Here is a 22,394-nt window from a genome sequence, read left to right as displayed (position 1 = left end):
GACCAGCTATAAGGCCCTGCAAAACATAAGGGGCAAAGCCAGCTCTAGATTTAGAGAAAATTGGTAAGAGATGATGCTTGGTGAAAGCATGAACTGAACTCCAGGTAGCAGCTTCTAGAATATCCCTGGTAGGAACACCTCTGAGAAAGGCTGCAGAAGCAGATGCAGCCCTGGTGGAATAAGATCTGATCCCCTGGGGGATAGGTTTTCCATGGTGCTTATAGCAGAAATGAATGCAATGGCTTATCCATTTAGAAATGGTTTGTTTTAAAATAGCCTTCTCCTCTGCCCCTGCAGGAAATGCTACTAGCAGTTCAGATTTTCTTCAAGATTTAGTCCTGTCCAAGTAGAATCTAAGTTGTCTATGCACATCCAATGAATGCAGAATCTGCTCCCCCTTGTTCTGAGGATTGGGAAAGAAAGTTGGCAAATAAATGGACTGATTAAGAGCCACACTGGATACCACCTTGGGAATAAAGGATAGATTGGTCCTGAGTGACACCCTGTCCACATGAAAGATGATGAAAGGCTACACTGCCATAACGGCCTGTAATTTAGACATCCTTCTAGCTGAAGTGATTGCTAAAAGGAAGGCTGTTTTCCAAGAAAGAAATTTTAAGTCTGCAGTAGCAGCTGGCTCAAAAGGAGGTAGAGTGAGTTTCTCCAATACAAAGTTAAGATCCCAGGCAGGGGTTGGAGCTCTCCTTGGTGGTCTCAAGTTTTTGGCCCCTCTGAGGTACTGCTTGAGCAGAGAATGAGAGAAGAGGGGAGGTTCTGTGTTGTAATGAGCTGAAATGGCTGAGGCGTGGATTTTAATGGAGGAAAAAGACAGGCCCTTGTGAAGCATCTCAGTTAAGTATTGCAAAATCTGTGGTAAATTGGGCACTGCTGTGCTCATCCCTTGAGATTGATTCCAGGCACAGAATCTTTTCCATTTTTCAGCATAAGATTTTTTAGTACTAGGTCTTCTCGCCTCCAAGTTGACATCCATCACAGGTTTGCTGAGGGATGCTAAGGGTGAATTTAAGTGATTAGCCAAGCTGCAAGTTTCAACGTTGGGAGCTGAGGGTGCAGAATATCGTTCTCCTGCTGAGACAGTAAGGAAGGTGTCTGAGGCAGGTGCCATGGAGAAATTTGTGACACAATGCGCAGGAGTGGGTACCAGTGCTGGCGTGGCCAGTCTGGAGCAATGAAAATCATTTCTGGTTTGTCCTGTTTGACTTTTAGCAGAACTTTGGAGAGCAGAGGCAGAGAAAGGCGTAGACTGATAGGTTTTTCCAGCTGAAGGACAGAGCATCCACTTTCCAGGCTTTTTTGTGAGGAGTTCTTGTGCAAAATTTGTCCAACTGGTAGTTCTGGAGGGAGGCAAATAGATTTATGTCTGGGCTCCCCCATTTGCTGGTCAATATGCTGAAAATCCGTGGTTCCAGTTTCCATTTGTGTGGGTCCATGAGATTTCTGCTTAGTTCGTCTGCCAGAATATTCAGTTTTCCTGGCAGGAATTGAGCTTGTAGTTGCACTTGGTAGCTCAAGGCCGTGTTCCACAATGCCATGACTAGTCTGCAAAGGGGGTAGAATGTGTAGCCCCCTGCTTGTTTATGTACCACATAACTGTGGTGTTGTCCGTCTTTACCATTAGTTGTCCTGGATGAATGTAGTCCTTGAAGGCTGTCAGAGCATTCTGTACAGCGAACATTTCTTTTTGATTGATATGTAGGTGCACTTGATTTGGGCTCCATTTGCCCTGAATGCACTTCCCTGCCAGATGAGCCCCCCATGCATAGTCTGATGCATCTGTAGTTAGGGTTTGGGCGGCAGGGGGTAGTGTGAATGGCAGTCCCTTGCTTTGATGGCAGGCCTCTGCCCACCATAGGAACTCTAGGCGTAGGCAAGGTATGATAGGAATCATTGTTTCCAGGCTGTGACAATGTTGACTCCATAAACGTTTTAAGTACCACTGAAGTTTCCTCATATGCAGTTTTGCATATGGAATTAGAAGAATGCAGGAGGCCATGAACCCCAAGACTTGCAGTACTTGTCTTGCAGATAGCAGGGTTTTTGTGGCCACCTGCTCGAAGTAAGTTACCAAATGAATTTGTTTTTCTGGCGTGAGGAAAGCCATCTGGGCAGTTGTATTCAAGCTTGTACCCAGGAATGTAATCTGTTGAGAGGGTACCAGTTGTGATTTCTTTTTGTTTATGGTGTACCCTAGACAAGTTAGAACCCTTTTTACAAACTCCGGATGTTTTATAAATATGGCCTGGTTTTCTGCCTGAATTAGATAATCGTCCAGGTATGGATATATTTGAATATTTCTTTGCCTGCAAAATGCAATTACTGGAGCCAGGCACTTTGTGAATACCCTGGGCGCAGTAGACAAGCCAAAGGGCAGTGCAGAGAACTGATAATGCAAGGAGCCTGCTTTGAAGCGTAGGTATCTTCTGCAAGATTCCCTGATTGGGATATGCAGGTAAGCTTCTTTTAAATCTAGAGTTGGCAACCATGCAACCTTGCCTAGCATAGGAAGTAACTAGTGAAGAGTCAGCATCTTGAATTTTGGAATGTCCAGAAAGGTGTTTAGAGTAGACAGGTCCAGAATTGGACGCCATGATTTGTCTTTTCTGGGTACCAGGAAAAGTCTGGAATAGAAACCTTGTCCCTTTTCCTCTTCTGGTACCGGTTGAATAGCCCCATGTTTAAGAGGGAAAGTACTTGTTTCTGAGCCTCTGCCCACTGATTTTGGGGCAGGTCTGGCCACCCGTTTGGAGTTGGCAACGTGTGGAAATGAAATCTGTATCCCTGGGACACTATATTGAAAACCCATTTGTCCTGGGTTATGAGTTGCCAGTTTTTTGCATGAAGAGCAATCTTTCCCCCCAAAGGGGTGGCTGAAAGGTAAGTGCTTGGTAATTTTAAAGGAAAGTCATTGAGACTGTTTACCATAGGGGGTGTCTTATTTCCAGATTTGGAAGTGGAAGCACCCCACTGCTTAGTTCTGAGAGTCCCTTGGGACTGAAACCTGGTGCTTTTGGTGTGTCTGGGTTTGGCTTGAGAGGATCTGGAAAGAGCTGGAAAGGACCAGTTCTTACTAGGCCAGTGCCTACTAAATCTTGGTGGTTGCACTAGTAAGAAATCTTTCACAGTTTGCATAGATTTAGCTTTATCTTCCATCTTTTTCAGAACTTCTTCAGACTTATTGCCAAACAGGCGGTCCTGATTTAAATGAGCATCCAACAATTTTGCTTTAACATGATCAGGCAGAGACTGAGCCTTAAGCCAAGCATGCCTTCTTAGCACAGACCCAGTAATAGCAGCCCTGCAAGAGGCCTCTAAAGAATCAAAACCACAATGCAAATTATGTTTTCCAACTTGTTCAGCTGAATAAAATAAATCTTGTAAATCTTTATTTTCCACACAGTCAGAAATCAACATCATTTTCTGTTTAAGCAGTCCCATGATATGCTGTTGATATTTTAGCATATGAAATTGCCATTTTAAAGCCCTGATTGCCAAAGTTGCAGAAGTATAAACCTTTTTACTCCATCTATCCAGCACCCTAGAGTCTCTATCAGAAGGGGTAGGATTTTTAGCAGTAAAAGCCTTAATGCCATTGGGCCCCTGAGAAATGGTTTCTGGGTCCGCAACAGGATGTTTGAAAAGGAACTTGCGGGACTCAGGAACCCTGTAGTATCTGTCAGGTTTACTAGGAGCTGGAGGCAGTGAATCAGGGGCCATACTGGATTCTGAAAACACATCATCAACAATATCTAGTACAGGACGTATAGCCAAAGACCTCTGCTGAGGAAGAAGAAGGAAATCCCTAAGCCTCTTTTTAGATTCAGAAAATTCCTGACTTTCCCAGTGGAAATGCTCCCTTAAGGTATGTAAAGTTTCCCGAAAAGAAAAGTCCTTGGGGGCGGGGGGGGGATGGGCACAGGGAATGGAATCCTCTGCATCAGAATCCTCATAAGTAGGTATGGACAAATCCAGATCATTAGAAGAGTCAGAAAAAACAGAGTCCTGATCAGAAGATTCATAGTCAAGCTCAGCCCTCGGCCTCTTAGAAGGGGGGGGTTTGACCACCCCTGATTAGAGTAATTAGATCTTCAGCCATTTTGATCATTTGTTTTTTAGGCATAGGGGCCTGAACATGTGGCCTGGGCATCGTTTTTTAGACACAGATCGAGATTTAGGCCTTAGTATTGAAGGTGGAGTCGGTTTAATATGCAAGTCTGTAGGCCTGAATACACCCTCAGAAGCCGGTGCCTGCACAGCGGCTCTGGACCCATCAAAGGTAGAGACATCTGTGGGTTCCATAGGTGAAGCATCTCGTGGCATACCGGACTCCGAATGGGTCTCAGTAGAGGCCTACGAATCAGAAGTAGTGGGTATCAGGGGCTGCGAAAGCTCCTCACTGAGTACCAGAGAACTGGCGACTGGCTTAGGAGAAGCGTTGTCTGCAGTTTTGGACCTCAACGGTCTGTCTCTGTCTTTTTCTTTGCGTTTTTTCAGAATTCCGTTAGTTGGATGGCTAACCGACGTAATTTCTGGATAATTAAACCGAGAACCGAAATATTTAGAGAAACATATGTACCGACGACGGATAGTGCGCTGATTGAATAAAGCACAAATCCGACAGCAAGGTACGTCGTGGTCAGGGCCTAGGCAAAGAATACAGTACAAATGAAAATCTTTATGAGGTATTTGCTTCCCACAAGTAATGCAATTATGAACTTTTACTGACATCGGTAAGGAGCAAGAAAAAGTTTCCCCAATGGGGTACTTAGCTTTAAATTGAAGACTTCGGTTCTGAAACTCGAAAACAGTAAGTTATGTACTCACCATAACGTTAGATGTATGTAGTCCATCTCGCCTCACATTCTTCACCTGTGGGTTCGGAGCCAAATGTCAGCTCCGACTCAGCCTATTTACTAGCTCGAAAGTCTTTGATTGGCTGGGCTAAGATGGTATCCCACAATACATTGCCCCACATTCCCAGATCTAGTTTGCCGCCAACAGAAATATAGTATCCATCACCCAAACACACCCATAACAAAGAGGTCCAACAAATTATCCAAAGGGACTGGGACTCTAATATCAGAAATACAAGGTGATCCTCCAAATCCTCCAGGCGTGGGGGACAGTGGGGGGGGGGGGGGTAATGAAGAATTTGAGGCGAGATGGACTATATACATCTAACGTTATGGTGAGTTACTGATGCTATGTAGTCCTATCTCACCTACATTCTTCACCTGTGGGATAGCGTCCCTAGCACCTACATCCTGGGTGGCTCAATGGAAAATACTCCTGAGCACTGTGGAGCCAAAAGATGATCTGCCCCTGGACACCACATCCAATTTGTAATAGGAAACAAACATGTGAAGAGAAGCCCATGTTGCAGCCGCACAAATATCATCCATCGATTACCTAGCCTGAAAGGCTGTGGAAGTGGAAACTGCTCTGGTAGAGTGTGCTCTGACTGGGAAGGGCAGGCTCTTTCCCCCTGCCATAAATAAAGGAGATGCAACCAGCTATCCACCTAGAGATGGTGACTTTGGATACTGCAGACCCCAAGCGATTCTCTGAAAATGAAATGAAGAGCTGGTCTGACTTCTGCCAATCTTTAGTCCTGTGTAGATAAAAGCGTAGTTGCCTATGAACATCCAACAGATGAAACTGGTACTCTGCCTTATTGGAGAAGTTGGGGAAGAAGACCGACAGTTCAATGGACTGATTAATATTAGATAAGGAAGCCACTTTGGGAAGAAAGGACGGATTTGGTCTGAGAGAGACTCTATCTTTATGGAATATCAAATATGGGGGCTTGATTGATAGGGCCTGGAGTTCTGAGACTCATCTAGTTGATGTGATAGCTATCAAAAAGGCAGATTTCCATGTAAGAAATTTTAAATCGCAGGAAGCCGCAGGCTCGAAGGGTGGGAGGGCGAGAGCCTGCAGAACAAAATTGAGGTCCCAGGGCATAACAGGTTGAGATATGGGGGGACGAAGGAGAAGAGTGCCTTTTAGAAATGCTTTACACAACGTGTGTGCCATTAAGCAAGGTTCATAAGCCACATGAAAATTTGAAATAGCTGCCAGCTGAACTTTGATGGTGGCTGAGGCAGACCCTTGGTAGAATAAGTGAGACAGAAATTCCAAAACAGAATCAATGGGGGCTGTGTAGGGGTCAATACCTTTGGAATGGGCCCATATCGAAAACCTTTTCCACTTGCTAGAGTAGATCTTCCTAGTGGACGGTTTACGAGAGGATGAAAGAATATGGACCACGTCTGGAGAAAAATTGTCACACCTGACTACGGATGGAAGTGGAGTAGCCAAGCGGTCAACCGGTGGGTCTCCAGGGAGGAGTGGAGCTGTCCCGACATATGTGTCAGCAAATCTGGATGAGGGTCCAGAGTCCAAGGAACATCCACCATGTAAGGTTGAAGGAAGGGGAACCATATTTGTCGAGGCCAGTGTGGCGTGATCAGAATCAATCTTCTTCCCAAGGACAGCGCTTTCTGAATCACCCTCGAGATAAGGGGAAATGGAGGGAAAGCATACAGCAGACCTGAGGGCCAATTGTGCGCAAGAGTGTCCCTTGGAGATTCCCCCGGTGGGGGGATCAGCGAGAAGCAGCTGCTGCATTTCGCATTGAGGGGACTGGCAAACAGATCGCAGCAAGGCTGACCCCATTTGCTGAATATGCTGTTCGCCACCTGGCGGTTCAGGGACCACTCGTAAGGCATGAGGATCGCTCTGCTTAGCCTGTCTGCAATCACAATGGTTTTCCCTGGGATGTGCGTTGCCACCAAGGCCCATTGGGAAGCTATCACCCAATTCCACACCCTCAAGGCCTCTCTGCATAGGGGGTACAATCTGGTTCCTCCTTGCTTGTTGAGATACCACACTACTGACATGTTGTCTGAGTGTATCGCAATAGTCCCTAGAGGAGGACATCCTGAAGTGCCTGCAACGCTAGGAGCACTGCCCTCATCTCCAGAACATTTATGTGCAAGTCTATCTCGTGCTCCTGCCATATGCCTTGGATCATCCTGCCGAGATAATGCCCCCCCCCCCACCCTATCCGGGAGGCGTCCGTGGTCTCTGTGGCTACTGGGTTGGGTGGAACAAAGGGTTTCCCTACGACTGAGTTGTTGGTGCATAGCCACCAACTGAGGTCCTGCTTGCATTTGCCTGTGATTAAGATAGGATGGGATAGAGGTAGTCTTTGGAAGGACCATTGGGCGAATAGGAGCCATTGTAGGATCCTCATATGTAACCTCGCTAACGGGACCATCATGATAGTGGACGCCATTGTCCCCAGTAACTGAAGAACTAGTCTTGCCCTCACACGTGTCAGAGACATCATCGTATGAACCTGTCATTGCAACCCTGTGATCCTCTCCATAGGTAGGAATGCTCTCAACCAAATAGTGTCCAACTCTGCTCCTACAAACGAGACACGCTGTGAGGGTAGCAAGGCAGATTTTTTCCAGTTTATTGTAATGCCTAACCGATGACAAAGATCAATGGTAGTATCTCTGTTTTGAAGAAGTAGATGCTTGGTGGGGGCGGATAGGAACCAGTCGTCCAGGTAAGGAAACACCTGGAATCCTTGACGTCTCAAGTGAGCCGTCACCACTGCCATGCACTTGGTGAACACCCTGGGGGCTGTGGTGAGACCAAAGGGCAGGGTAGGGCTCGAAACTGGAAATGCCTGGCTCCCAGCCGGAAGCATAGATGACATCTGGATGCTCTGTCCATTTTGATGTGGTAGTAAGCATCCTTCAGGTCGATGGAGCACATCCATACTTCTTTTCCCAACAATGGGAGAATCGATTGTAGTGTGACCATCCGGAATTTGGACTTGCGTACGTAATGACTGAGTTGGCTGAAATCCAAAATGGGTCTCAGGTCCCCCGTTCTTTTCGGCACCAAAAAGAATCTTGAGTAAGTCCCTAATCTGATCTGGTCTGGGGGGACTGGTTGGATGACTCCTTTTTCTAGCAGCTGAGAAACCTCTGATGCTGCTTGATCCCTTTGACTGGTTGGAACGTCTGGGATCCATTTGACGGGAGGGGGTGCGGAATAGAAGAGGATGGTGTAACCTCCGGCGATTATCCCTAATACCCATCGGTCCTGGGTGATGTTGACCCAGGCTTCTGGATACCGGGAAATTTGACCCCCGACTGGCTCCGGAGAAGCACAGTCGGGCACACCCTCAGGAATGAGAGTATGGGGAACCACGAAAGGAACTGTGGTCCCCAGAATTGCTGGGGCTCCCTCTGCCTCTGGGGCGACGTCTCCTTGAATACGACCCCCCCTCCCCTGCCTCGGGAGGGGGTCTCACCCTGTGCGGCAGGAAAAGGCCTTTGTGATTTCTTGAACCACATCTTTCCCCCTCGCTAAGCCTTGGGATAAGGTCGCGACGGGAGGGAAAAAACAGACTCCTACGGCAGACAAGGTCTTTCCCTCTTGCTCGCACCTGGTGAGGGTGTCTTTCACTTTGGTCCCGAAAAAGGAGGAACCATCAAAGGGGGTATCAGTGAAGGAAGACTTAAAGGCCTCCGTAAAGTGACACAGGCATAGCCAGGCTTGCCTCCTGAGGGCCACCCCTGAGCTAGCCACCCTATTAGCTACCTCGGCCGTGTATGAAATCAGTCGCGCGATGGAGTTGAGGGTTGAGAGCTGAGCGTTGACAGTCTGAGCCACCGCCTCAGGCACGTTACCTGTTAGAGTATCTCCTAACTCCTTAAGGAGAACTCTCTGGAGCCGCGTGAAATGAGACAAATAATTCAGCGACTGCAAGGTAACAGTCGCTGAAGACGGGGTACGCTTCCCGTACCGATCCATAGTCCTAGACTCCTTGTTAGGAGGATGGACCGAAGAGGAAGACTGAGCAACTTCCTTCTGTGTGGCAGCCGCCACCACCATAGCATCTACCGGGACTCCCTTTGTTAAAAATTCTTTCCCTTGGAGAGCAGACAAAAATTTGTTGGGGCATCGAGGAACAGGCTCCACGGAGTCAGGAGTCTCCCCACACCCTCCGACAAATAAGGTCCAGGAGCTCGTCGAAGGGTAGAGACACCCAGGAGGTGGAGGGCTGAGTGCCAAAAGCCTTAAGGAATACAGACTCCTCCTCGGAGGGGGTTTTGGAGGGCCAGTCTCCTCTTTGTTTCAAGATCTCCAGGATATCGTAGAACGAAACATCCTCAGAGGAAGACTCAGGGGACCCCTCCAATTCCTCGAGGTCAGTATCGGAAGTGAAGGACTCGTCCTGGGAGTCTACGTGCTTCCTCTTGCACAATTTCTTTCTGGGGGGTCCTCAGGCACAGGCTCTTGAGAGCTCCTCAGAAAGAAGGGGACCGCTCGTGGGGGTATCCTTAGGCCCTGGCGCTCTGGTATCCAAGGATAGGTGGGTGTCAGAAGCTCTCGCCGGTGTTGTGGGGGATGGTAGACCCGATCCGAGAGAAGTAGCTGACCTAACCAGCACGCTCCACATAGCCTCGAAGGCGGGACCTCCCGAATCTGAGGACCGACTGCCTTCCAAGGCCATGACCGTGACTGGTGTCTCCGCAGCCGAGGCACCGAGAGGGAGGCTCGGAACCGAAGGGTGTTCCAAGGCATCCCCTTCGGGCCCGACCGAGGAAACCCGGGTCTCGAACCCTGTGGAAGTACCGACAGGGTCGGAGCCGATGCGGGCACCGATAAACCACGCTGGGGGATCGGAGTCGACACAAGAACGGCCCTCGGAGAGATGCTTACCAGCTCCGACGACAAGGATGCGCTCGGAGGAGGAATAGTAGGAACAACTAACAAAGCTGGCTCCGGAGCCGACTGGGTCGGAGCCGAGAAAAGTTTGGCCAACACCGGCGACTGTAGGAGCCTCTGCACCACCCTATCTACATCCAAATTGGAAAGCCTGGAGGATTTGGAGGAGATAGATGGAGACCTGGACCTCCTATCTGGAGAACCCTGCCTCAAGCTTGGCGACGGGCACCGAATTGGTTCCAAAACTATCGGAGCGGACGCAGACTCAGTCAGCACAGCTACCTCCTGTGGCCCCGATGCCGGTGGAGCTGAGGAAGCAGACTCGACAATGGTAATTTTACAAGGTGGCTCCAAAGTAATAGATGGAGCCGGAGACCTTTTCTTCGATTTGGAGGATTTAGACTTCGACTGGGAGCCGAACCTAAATCCTTCTCAAAGGACAGTTTTAGCAGTCCCTTTAGATCAATTTGTTTTTCCTCTCTTGGAGCACCCGAGGACTAAAGACGTGGCAGAAACTGCACGACTCCTGAAGGTGGATGACTCCAAGACAGTAAACACAGACCGAATGTCCGTCTGTGATGGACATTTTATAGGCACACTTTGTACACTTTTTAAAGCCCGTGGGCTTATGCTCTTTTTGTTCCTTAGACATGCCAAGCCAACAATTGTAGCAGCCCCTACTGACAAAAGGCAGGAAACCGCTAACACAGAAACGGAAGAACAAGTATAACCAACAACCAAGCACAGGGGAGAACCTCTAAATAAAATGGTTCTCAACTTAAATTAAGTAAAACGCACCTAAGACAGCCAGACAAACACCACAAGGAGGACTAGGTCCTCTAACTCAAACGGGCCTAGCCCGAAGGAATAAAGGGATACCACACAAAAACACTTGCAACCTACAAAAAATAACGCAGCAACAACACTATGAACAACTCTATTTGTATAAGAACAATTAGCCAAAAATTTTCACAAGAAAGAGTTCTTTTAGCAATACTTAGCCACAGCCAAGTCGAGACCATGTCTGAGCTCTACAAGCGGAAAACGAGATCTGGGAATGTGGGGCAATGTATTGTGGGATACCATCTTAGCCCAGCCAATCAAAGACTTTCGAGCTAGTAAATAGGCCGAGTCGGAGCCAACATTCGGCTCCGAACCCACAGGTGAAGAATGTAGGCGAGATAGGACTACATAACATCAAAAATTTCAGGAGTCGGCTGAACGGCACTTGCGAACTGCTTCTGCTTCGGGCACTGCACGGCAAGAAAGACTGATGTAATGGCGTTAGCTGTATGTTTTATACCCCTGACAACCTGACGTCATGGAAGAAGGGACAGCAACTGATGCAGGACCCAAGAGTTTGTTAATCAGGCCGACTGAGGGCAACCTGCCAGCAGATTACCCAAATGTAATGACTGCAACAGTGAAACACGAAGAACATCTGACAGTTTAGTGTCCTGATAGCAAGAGTAGCTGTGGTGTATACTTTTTTACCCCATCTGTCCAATGCTTGGGAATCCCTGTCTGAAGGGGTGGGATTCTTAGTAGAGGTTACTTTAATGCCTTTTGGCCTTTGAGAAATGACCTCAGGGTCAGCTGTAGGATTTTGAAAAAGATATTTGTGTGAGTCAGGGACTCTATAGTACCTGTCTGGTTTTCTAGGAGCAGGAGGTAGGGTGTCAGGAGTCAAGCTGGATTCATGGAAAACATCCTCCACAACATCCAGGATGGGGGGATGACCAAGGGTCTGTGTTGTGGAAGATCTAGGAATTTCCTGAGTCTCTTTTCAGACTGAGGGTAGTCCTGACTCTGCCATTGGAAATGCTCCCTTAAAGTATGCACCTCAAAGGAAAAATCCTCTGTGGGAGAGGCTGAAGGAATGGAGTCCTCTGCATCAGAGTCCTCATAAGTGGAGAGGGGTTGCATGTCTTCATAGTTAGATGTATCAGATTCATATGACTCTTGTTCAGATAAAATGACAGGGGACAGATCTCTTTTCCTTTTGGAGGGGGTAGCTTGGCTTTCCCTGATCAGCATGATAAGGTCTTCCGCCATTTTAAGCATTTGAGACTGAGGCAAGGTAGCAGGCGCCTGAGAGTGGATCATCAGTTTCTTGGGTGTGGTTCGAACCCTGGGCCTAAGAAACTCGGTTGTTTTTGAAAGAACGGTAGTAGAGAAATAAGACATCGGTTTGTGTCGTGATTCGCTAGTGTGAAGGACTTTCTCGGAAGCCGGTGCCTGCTCAGCGGCTCCGGACCCATCCAAGGTAGAGATGACCGCAGGATCCTTAGTCGAAGAAGAGTTTTGCGGCATACCAGATTCCAAAAGGGTCTCTGTCGTGGCCTGCAAATCAACTGAAGAGGGCATCAGAGGCTGCGAAAGTGCCTCACTGAGTACCGGAGGACTGACGACTAGCTTAACGGAAGTGTTGTCGGTAGGTTTTGACCTGTGCCATCTGTCTCTGTCTTTATCTTTACATTTTTTTCGGACGATCTGCTGTCGGAAGGATTACCGAAGCCATATCGGAATTCGAGGACTGTAAATGAAAATATCTGGCTACAATAACAGCCCAACAATGGATAGTTCTGGTGTTGAACAAATCACAGAAGCAACAATGGGGGACGTCATGGTCTGATCCTAAACAAGTGACGCAGTAAGAGTGGAAGTCTCGGTGTGGTGTTTGCTTTCCACAGGCAAGACAATTATTAACTTTTTCTGACATCGGTTAGTGCAAGAAAAAAGGATCCCCAAAAGGGTACTTAGCTTTAGAAGACTTCAACATCAATTCGGTGGACGAAAACTCAGGCAGCGGCCGAACGGCATTCGAGCGAACTGCTTCGGGCTCCACGGCAAGAAAGACTGATGTAATGGCGTTGGCTGCTCTACTTTATACTACTGACGACCTAACGTCAGTCCTCAAGCAACAGCAACCGACGCAGAAATACTAAGTATCTGGTATTCGGGCCGGCCGAGGGCTACCCTGGCAAGGATAACCCAAATGTGATGACTGCAAAAGTGAAACACAAAGAACACCATGACATACATGGAAAGACTAAAATCCCTGTCACTGTACTTTGTATCATACAGGCTACTGAGAGGTGACCTGTGCCTGGCCTACAGAGCAGTCTCGGACCCTACCTTAATGGAATTGCTGCACATCCGCAAATCTAACGCAACAAATATAATTTGCTCCAGAGATCTCAACCTAGTCAGTGACATCAACAGAACATGCTGGAGAGACAGGTATATCTCCCAGTGATTACTTCTTCTCTGGAAAAAGCTCCCACTCCATGTGAAGCACAGCTCCTCAAGGACCCTTTTCTAGAGCAACTTTGACAACTGGATGGGTGACCATAAATTCATCCTGGGGATGGCATCTATGTCCCTCATGGACAGGGGGCAGTTGGTGCTGATCACAGTATCAGTCTGCTAACAATGACTGTCTAAATTTGCTCAATAAAGGTATTTGGGTTTTTACATGACTAGGCTTGTAAAGGCTCCAGGGTCATTAGCCTAGTAACCTCCTTTGAACCAATGAACCTAGCTTGAATCTCAGATCTGCATCTCAACATTATCTGATTCCTGTGATAAATTTGTGTCTCTTCTCCTGGTACACAGTGAATAATCATTTTCCAAAAACGCTTTGCTGTCTACAATTTTTAATGTTTTTCTCTTCTGCTACACATTTGTCAGGATCCTCTTTTGCTGCTGGTATGATTGCATCTTTACTACCACACGTCATGGCTGCTTTTTCATGGCCAGGTTTGGAAAATACACCGGATATGCCCTTTTCTATTTACAAATCCTGCTATGGAATACCAATCCATTCGCTTCTATGTGCCTTCATAACAATAATACAGTCTGTTTTATTCTATTTTTGATAATACAGGAGAAAATCTCAGGTTTTCTCTGTGTGCTTCTAACTACCATTTTGGAAAATACTCTTCTTTTGAAGCGTTAGACTCTGCCATTCTTTTATTCATTTCAACCTCTGCTTTTTGCAGTTTTACTAGTATATCTTAATAGCTACTTAAAGCATCTTCTATTTTTCCAGATTTTTGTTACTTGAGATGATATATTCATTTTACTTTTAATTTATTTTAATTATATTTCAGTACATTTGATTTATTTTTTCCCTGTAAATTACTGGAAGCCATCTCCTGTACCAAAGCTGAAGCATGAACTGCTTTTTGCTGACCAGATACAGGACTCATCCCATCCAGAATTTTTTCAGCTTTTCTAGCCGATTTTCTTTCAGGTTCTCTACATTTCTTCTTTGTTGGCATCCAGGAAGTGTACTTACCAGCCCGTAACTGAATCTGATGCAAGCTGACAAAATCACTGGTTTCATTTCACAATTTCTGTCTTCACAGTCAGAGAGCTGAAATTAAGCTGATGATCAGTGTGCAGCCATCTTGGAAGTCCTCAGCAAAACCAACTTCAAGGTAAAGACAGCATCTCAGGCCATGGACAACAATACAACCTTTATTAGCTATGTCCAAAACACAACAGTGTGCCAAACTACTGATAAATGGAACTATGTTCACTTAACTGGGAGATATAGTAAATCTTCTGCTTGACAAATTTACACTAATATTACCCCACACTCACCCACAGATTCCCCCCAGAAAATGCCATCTAACATGACCCCTGCAACTATCAGTAGAAAGTAGGTCTTAGATGCGCTCTCTAAGACCAAGAATACAGCTTCAATGAGACCCAAGGATACCTCCTAAATAGCCTGAAATATGACCAATCAGGGTCACTGGAGTTACTATTCAACCATATGTTCTGAACAGGCTTCATGCCACATGAAAGGAGGCAAGAGTGGAACAACAACAAACCCCAGGAACTACAGAATCATTAGTCCAACTAGTCTGATATGGAAGGCCTCTGAAAGAATTATGGAAATTATTAACAAAATGACATGAAACTTCCAAACACTGGTCCCAACAACAGTTTAATCAACAGCAGGTCATGTCCAGCCAACTGAACATGGGGGACTTCTTTGAGAAGATTGCCAAGGCAGAGGATGAGAGCAAAACTGTGCATGCTGCTTACCTGCAGAGTCCCCCCAGGACTCTGTGCTGGGTCCGCTCCTCTTTGGCATCTGTTTCTCAGAAGTCAAGGCCAGTGTCAAGGGCCTTTGGCTGACAATGTTTGCAGATGATTGCAAGCTAGGAGAAATCACAGAAACTACCCCCCAAGATACTAAGATCTTATAGGAGAGCATAAAACAAACAAATGACTGGTGCCAAAGCACGGTGATGCCACATGAATCTGCAGTGTGTGGGCTTTGTGAGTGCGGTGCTCCACTTGTTACTGAAATGCTCAAAAATATGTGGTTAGTTGTTTTATTTAGCGAGAGTTTTAACTGATGCTAAACCAAGAGAAACAGATTTTTTTGTGTGTGGGTATTGAACCCTGCACCTTATATCTGAAGCATTAACCACTGTGCCATTTTTCAATATGATCTTTTGACCTGATTGTAGTAAATTACATAGAAGGGTGTATATTTAAATGAAGTGTCAACAGCTGTTTAGCTATTGTTCATAGGTTGGTACTAGGCTATCAGCCCTAGGGCCTATACAAGCCTAGCCATAACAATTCCCTGGCTAATTCTTCCCAAACTATTTACTTCCCTGGACCCCTGTCTAGCAGGGCGACTGACGTGATCCCCGGGGTGAATTTCCTTTCTCCCATCCAATCATCAAGGTTCCTTTTGAAGAGGGCCAAAGAGGCACTCTGCTTGACATGTATGGGCAATCTATTCCAGAGTCTGGGGAGTCTCTGGGTCAGGAACCTATCCCTCCAGCATGTTTTGTTTATTGTGATGTCAAGGTTTAGATCCCTGGAGCATGTGGCTCTGAGGGATTGGGATTTCTTTAAGTGTAGCATGTCCAACAGCTCTGGGTTTGACATGGCCTTGTATGTTAAGCAGAGACTGCCTCTGAGTAGACGATATGCGACAGAGTATAGCTGGAGTTTTTTAAGGCGGTCAGCGTAGGGCATCTGCTTTAGGCTTGTGATTCTTTTAGTGAGGTATTTCTGCGGCATTTACAGTTGCTGCAGATGTCTTGAGAGGTACATACCAAATGGGGCATTGTATTCTATAATGGGTCTAATGAGGGATGACTACAGCGGGACAATGACCTCCTTTTTTCTGGATGAAAAGCCCTTAGTGATGAGGTGTGCCACATAGAAGGATTTCCTGACTGTTGTGGCAATGTGGTTATCGAAGGTGAGACCACTGTCCACCTGTGTCCCTAAGTCTCTTATCACACTTTCGGTGTTTAGTGTACTGCCACCTATATGGTAATTCACGGACACATGCTTTTTCCCAAAGGGGATAACTATACATTTCTTGGCATTGAGCTTGAGCCCATGGCTCTGGCACCAAGCATCTGTTTCTGTAAGACCCTTTTGTAGAGTATCCACATCATTTGGGGATTCAATAATGGCTCCCAGTTTGCAGTCATCTGTGAGCTTTGTTAGTGTCTTAGTCCCTTAGTGTTGGCCTGTACTTCAGAGAAGTAGATGCCAAACAAGAGCGGTCCCAGGACTGAAGCCTGAGGTACTCCACTTGTCTGGAGTTGGATTTGGAGTCAGCTACTTTTACAGTGTGGGTTCTTATCAGTAAGCCAGTTAGCAACCCATTGGGTGACATAGGGATTAATGCCCAGCTTAGTAAGTTTATCTATGATTCCAGAGTGGGGGATGGTGTCAAAGGCCTTAGCAAGGTCTAGATAGGCTGTGTGGACCACCTTACCCTTGTCCATGGCTCTGGAGACTGATTCAAATAAGTCAATCAAGTTCAGGAGACAAGATCGGCCCTTCACACACCCAAACTGGGTGGGGTCCAGTGTTTGAAGGTTGCCAATGTCTTTGTTTATAAGTTCCATGATAATACGCTCCATGGCCTTGCAGATAAGGCTTGTCAGACTGATGGGATGGTAGTTTCCGGGATCTAAGGTGGACCCCCCCCTTGTGGAGTGGGATAACTGTAGCTCTGCGCCACTCAGTGGGCACGAAACCTGAGGTGAGGCTATGATTAAACATGACACTTAGGTGAGGTGCCAGTTCATATTGTAGTTCATGTAGTACACAGCCTGGGATGTCATCTGGTCCCATGGATGCTGTATTCTTAGCTTTGGAGAGTGCATTTTTTACCTGTGTGGCCGTTATTACCAGAATTTGGCAATCTTCTGGTATTGAGATGGGCCAATTAGGGGGTGAGAGGGGGTTGAAGTTGGCACTGAATCGATCTGCCAGGATATTGGCAACATCCTTGGGATCAGTATATTTAATGCCATTCACTCAGAGCAGATCTGAGCATTGCCATTTAGACTCTTGACATAGTTATAGAATGCCTTGTGGTTGTCTTTGGAATCTTTGGCAATTTTATTTTTGTAACTAGCCTTGGAGGATTTTATGAGGGATCTCAGTTTCTTACTGAGGCTGGTAAGGGAGTTTTTTGCATCCTGGGATTTTCCTCTTTTCTGCAACAGTTTCTTCCTTTTGTTGTAAAGTTTGTTTATGGCAGGGGACCACCAGATTGGCTTTCTTTTTTTGGATGAGAGCATCTTGGTTCTATTTGGGATGGCACGATTCATGCATGAGTGGATGTGCTCGTACAGTGCCTTAGTGTAGGATTCAGCAGTTGAACTTTCAGTTCCCGTTTGCATGGGTGTCATGAAGTTTGTCACTTCTGACTTGAGTAGCATGAAGTTGGCTTTGGAGAAGTTTTTTATGGAGGTTTCCTTACTTGGGGGTGGGGATGGAATGTGGATGTTAAGGGTGATTAGCTTATGGTCAGACCTGACTAACGAGGGGGTGACCATAGGTGTGGAGCATCGATTTCCCATGTTGGTAATGACCAGGTCTAGGATATTGGAGCCCCTGGTGGGACTATGGATTAGTTGATCCAGGGCATTGGAATTTATGAATTCCAAGAACCGTTGGGCAAAGGTGTTGGTACACGAGTAGTTTTCCCAGTTAATGGCAGGGTAGTTAAAATCACCCAGTATTAGGGTGTTTGGTTCTATCTTAATATTTTCCAGTATGTTTAGAAAGGTGTAATGAGAATCTTGGGGTATGGTGGAGGATCTGTAGCAAGCTACAATTTGGATTGCAGTCTTACCTAGTGTTAGTTGCACCTGGAGAATTTCAGATGCATTGCGTTGGGCAACTAGCCTGGTGGTGTGAATATCCTTGGTGAATATTGACACTCCTCCACCTTTAGTGTTTCTGTCCTGGTTTGGTGGCCGAAAAGTGTGGTAAGAGTTGTAGCCTGGTACTGCAGGGGTGCTCTCTGGAGCCTTGAACCAGGTATCAGTTACTGCACAGATATCGATGTTCTCCACTTTTAGGAGTGCCTCGAGACTTAGACTTCTAGCATTGATTAGCATTACCTTCAGATTTTGCATGCTTGTACCTGTTATGGTGCTGGTTTTGTCCTTTGAACTTTGCCTAAAAAAGGAACTATAGGGGTGGCAAGAGCCTTAGCCAGTAACCTGAATTCCTGGGGCGACAGGTGCAGACCATCTCTGGTAAAGCATTATGGTCTGTCAATCATGTCGTCCCAGGCAGACAGATACTGGATCCCCTTTGAATGACACCAGAAGCTTAGCCAATTGTTGAAGTCAATCACTTTGTCCTTATATTGTGGTATCATTCTGGGCGAAGGCAGGATGCTACTCAGGGCTAGGGTCATACATGCCTGGACCACATGATCCGAGAGCTCTTCCATGTCTCTTTTCATGTAGTCCAGGGAAGTACGTCTCAAGTCATTCACTCCAACATGGACAATGACAGAGTCATATTTGTACTTGTTGTGGAGTGACTTGAGTGCATGCGTTATGTGGCAGATCCTGGCACCCGACAGGCAGCTGACTGTAATTTTCTCCTTTTTCAAACTGTTGAGAGGGACATCAGTGTGCCGGACTATAGAGTCACCTGTGACTAAAGTGTTAGATACATTGTCTTGCCTTAGGGGCTGTTGCTGGGTGGCACACTGGTGTTGTGAACTATGTGACACTTTGGTTGTGATTGGTGTTTGTTTGTGTTTCAGCTTCAGAGGTCCTTGCTGCTTGGGCAGGTTACAGTTAAGGGCCTCTGCATATGCATTGTATTTTGAAGAGAACACAGACTGTTTATTGGTTGTTAGCCAGTTTCTCTCAGACACATATTATCACTGCATATTTATGATAACAGTGAATTTTATTGGTGTATAACTGAACTCTTACATTTTTATTGGTTGTTAATCTGATTCTAGAACTGTCGTAATATGTAAAAGATGCTGTTTTGTGGGTAGTATCTGATTGGCTGTTCAATCAATGTTTAGTAAAATGGATTGGCCAATTATAGTTTTACATTTCTATATAAGAAGATGGTTTACTAGGTTCTGAAATGGTCTGAAGAAGTGGTATTTTGTTGCCGCAAAAGTGCTAACCTTTTTATTATTTACATCAATAAATTTGTGTGTGGTGTTTAACCGTGGTGGTTGGAGCCTGAAATTGTTTCTCTGTTTGTTTGTGGGTGTATTTGACCATTGCCTGATCTGCAACTCTTTGGCCTTCACACTAGGAGCAATCACAGAAACACCCAAAATACTAACATCTTATAGCAGGGTCTAAAACAAACAAATGACTGGTGCCAAAGCCATGGCCTAAAACTCAATGCCAAGAAATGCATAATAGCACCTTTTGGAAGTTGGCCACCCTTGGAAACCATCTCATTAATAAAACACCCCTAAAACTAGTTACAGTAGTCAGGGATTTGGGGACTCATGGAGACAGTAACCTGTCTTTCAGCCAACATGTATCTAAGGTAATAAGAAAATCATGCTATGTCACTCAACTTATAGGTAAGGGCATGGCATCTAGGTACCGTGAAGTCATTGTGCCACTGTACTCAGTGCTCATCAGGCCCATAAGTGAGTATAACGCCCCTTTCAGTATGCACCTGACCAAGCACATGCAACAATTGTATAATCTGTTTCCTACAGACTACCTGTCATACAAGGCATTCTTGGATCAAGATCTGATGGACCTTTTGCATATCCATAAAATGAAAAGTATCAAACTACTAGATCTAAGGATTTAAACTTTGCTTGCTACTTTAATAGGACATGTTGGAGACACAAATATTTATCTCAGTGAATTCCCATTCCTTGGAATAGGCTTCCCATTCATTTGACGTAGAACACTTCCCTGAACCTATTCAAGAGTAACCTGGATCAGTGGATGGGAAATGAGAAATTCACCCCTGGTAAGACACCTATGTCTCTGATGGACATGGATGGACATTATATCATGCCCTAACATATAACCCTTAAAATAACCTCTAAGGCACAATAACTTTTGAGACACATTTGGGTTGCATGGCTAAGCTTACAGTGACTCTAGTGGTTGTTAGCCTAGTATATGCCTATGTACTTATGAACATGTTTATTCCTGGGAAATATCCTTGGTGGGCCAATGACTGGTTAGAATTTCAGTCAATAATGTAGATGCACACTGAAAAAAGTAATACATACAAATCCTGCTTCAACACCAGGAAAATGATAGGAAAGTCAATAATGGGTACATTAAATTCAAGACACTAGTTTCTCCTACTCAAAAAGTTAAAAGACAAACTCAGGTGCCTCCTAACTGCAGACCTAATTATAAACAAGGACATTGTTTTGACATTTTTTTCTAGGGAAAGATAGTCTACAATTATGGAGTTTTAGATTGTCTTGAGTAATGGAAATGCTTGTGGTTGCATGGAATTTGGCATTCTGAGCCAGAACTCACATCATAATTTGTATTTCTTCTTACAATTACTATTTGTAAAACTGCCAGTTTACATTCTTAGAGTTATATACCTACAATAGTTGATTTTGCTTACATATAGCTCCACTAAATATTTACAAAGGGTCTACGTTAATAACCAGAGTTAAAATGAAGATCATTCATACTTTGCAGAATTTCAGCTTATGAAAATGAAATTTCATGTTCTAATAACCATAAATCACTTATCCCTGAATACCAAATATAGCAAAAGACTGATACAGTTAACAGCCCGTCATTATTACTTTTCAAAACTATGAAGTACCACTTTTCAAGGCTCATGTTTAATTCAAATTTATTCAAATTAAATGTGGAAGCTGACTACAGAAACATAAACAATGTAATTTGTAATTATGGTAAGTTTTAACAAAACCAGCATGCATTCAATAAAATAAATAACTCTGGATTATACGGATCATTTCTTGAACAGAATCAATTCAAAAAAGTGACAAAAAAGGGTAAGGTCCCTCATTTAAGGTAATAAAACAATAGCTCACTCGTATTAATACAACAGAACACAAACACACACACACACACACACACACACACACACACACACACACAAAACAATGTTTACAAAACATATCGTTAGCACAGTTACCTGATGTTTGTGGAGATGCAGGAATCTTCAGTACTGTTTGTGTGGCTGCTGTTGATGTCACCAATCGAATTCCAGTTTGTGCTGGTACAGGATGGACAGGACTAGAAGAAACAGCAGCAAGTGAAGCAGAGCTGCTAGCATCCTTGGCTGGTGCTACAGCCGCAGAAGTTACAACAGGAGCTGAAGCTGTTGTAACTGTGGGCAAATCATACTTCTGTACCTGTATGATGTAACAGTCTGCAGATGGCACCGATCCCCAGCTGACTTCCAAAGATGTAGTGTTGGCTCTGACCAACTGAACTTTTCCAGGAGCTGAAGGAGGAGCTATCAGAAACATGCAAAAAAAAGTCTATGAATACACTCTGACAAGAAACCAACTGAAATATGAATGCATACATTGTAAAATAATGCATTTATAGTCAAGAGACAGAAAAGTCAAGATCAAGTAAAGTATAATACATATTAAGTCAGGAGTATAACAGATACAATGATTAGTAGAACAGGGACAGTATTTGATGCAGCTGGCTTTATGCACTTACAGCAGCCAAAATGATAGGTCATATTATGTCAATCAGAGTGAAGTAAAGTACAGTTTTGTACCTACCATAAATGTAGATGTTCGAGGATCCACATTGCTGCAGTCCTAACTATTGGGTAGTCCGCTGTCCAGTCGGCCCGAATACCAAAGTATATGGCTGACGTCGGTCAGGGCGCATTAGACTGACGTCAGTACGTCAGGGTACTAATGCGCATGACCGACGTCATATCCTCAGTCTTTTCTTGCCCCAGATGTCAGAAGACCCTGAAAAGCTAAGGCCAAAACCAAAAATTCCAAACATACCTGCACCAAAAATATGTACAATATATACAAAATTACCAGAATATAACCTCACCTACACAACCACCCCTAAACACAGAGGGGAAGGAGGGAGGAATTGGACTGCAGCAATGTGGATCCTCGAACATCTACATTTATGGTAGGTACAAAACTGTACTATGTTCTTCATTCCACATTGCTGCAGTCCTAACTATTGGGTAGAATCCCAAAGCAGAGGTAAGGGAGGCTGGCAAATCATAAGGAAGCAGGAACTGACAACATGCCTTGCAAAATAGCTGTGGCAAAACCAGCCCTAGACTTAGAGTAGAGAGGAAGGTGATAATGCTTAGAGAAAGTATGCACTGAACTC

At 45.2% G+C, this 22,394-nt stretch overlaps 1 protein-coding gene across 2 annotated transcripts in view; it reads right to left on the bottom strand.

Moving 5' to 3' along the window:
• The window catches only part of LOC122807290 (host cell factor 1-like), a 3,131,707-nt gene that overhangs the window by 1,911,530 nt on the left and 1,197,783 nt on the right, over nt 1-22,394 (bottom strand). For both annotated transcript variants that reach the window (XM_044078414.1, XM_044078415.1), the window contains exon 8: nt 21,208-21,531. In XM_044078414.1, coding sequence (XP_043934349.1) covers nt 21,208-21,531 — 324 coding nt within the window. The remainder of the gene's footprint in view (nt 1-21,207; nt 21,532-22,394) is intronic.

This window comes from Protopterus annectens, chromosome 7.part0, assembly GCF_019279795.1.
Source record: "Protopterus annectens isolate FY-2018-M chromosome 7.part0, PAN1.0, whole genome shotgun sequence".
In the NCBI taxonomy this organism is placed as follows: domain Eukaryota; kingdom Metazoa; phylum Chordata; order Ceratodontiformes; family Protopteridae; genus Protopterus; species Protopterus annectens.
Note: the sequence above shows the minus strand (reverse complement) of the source record. Positions and strands in the feature narration are given on the sequence as shown.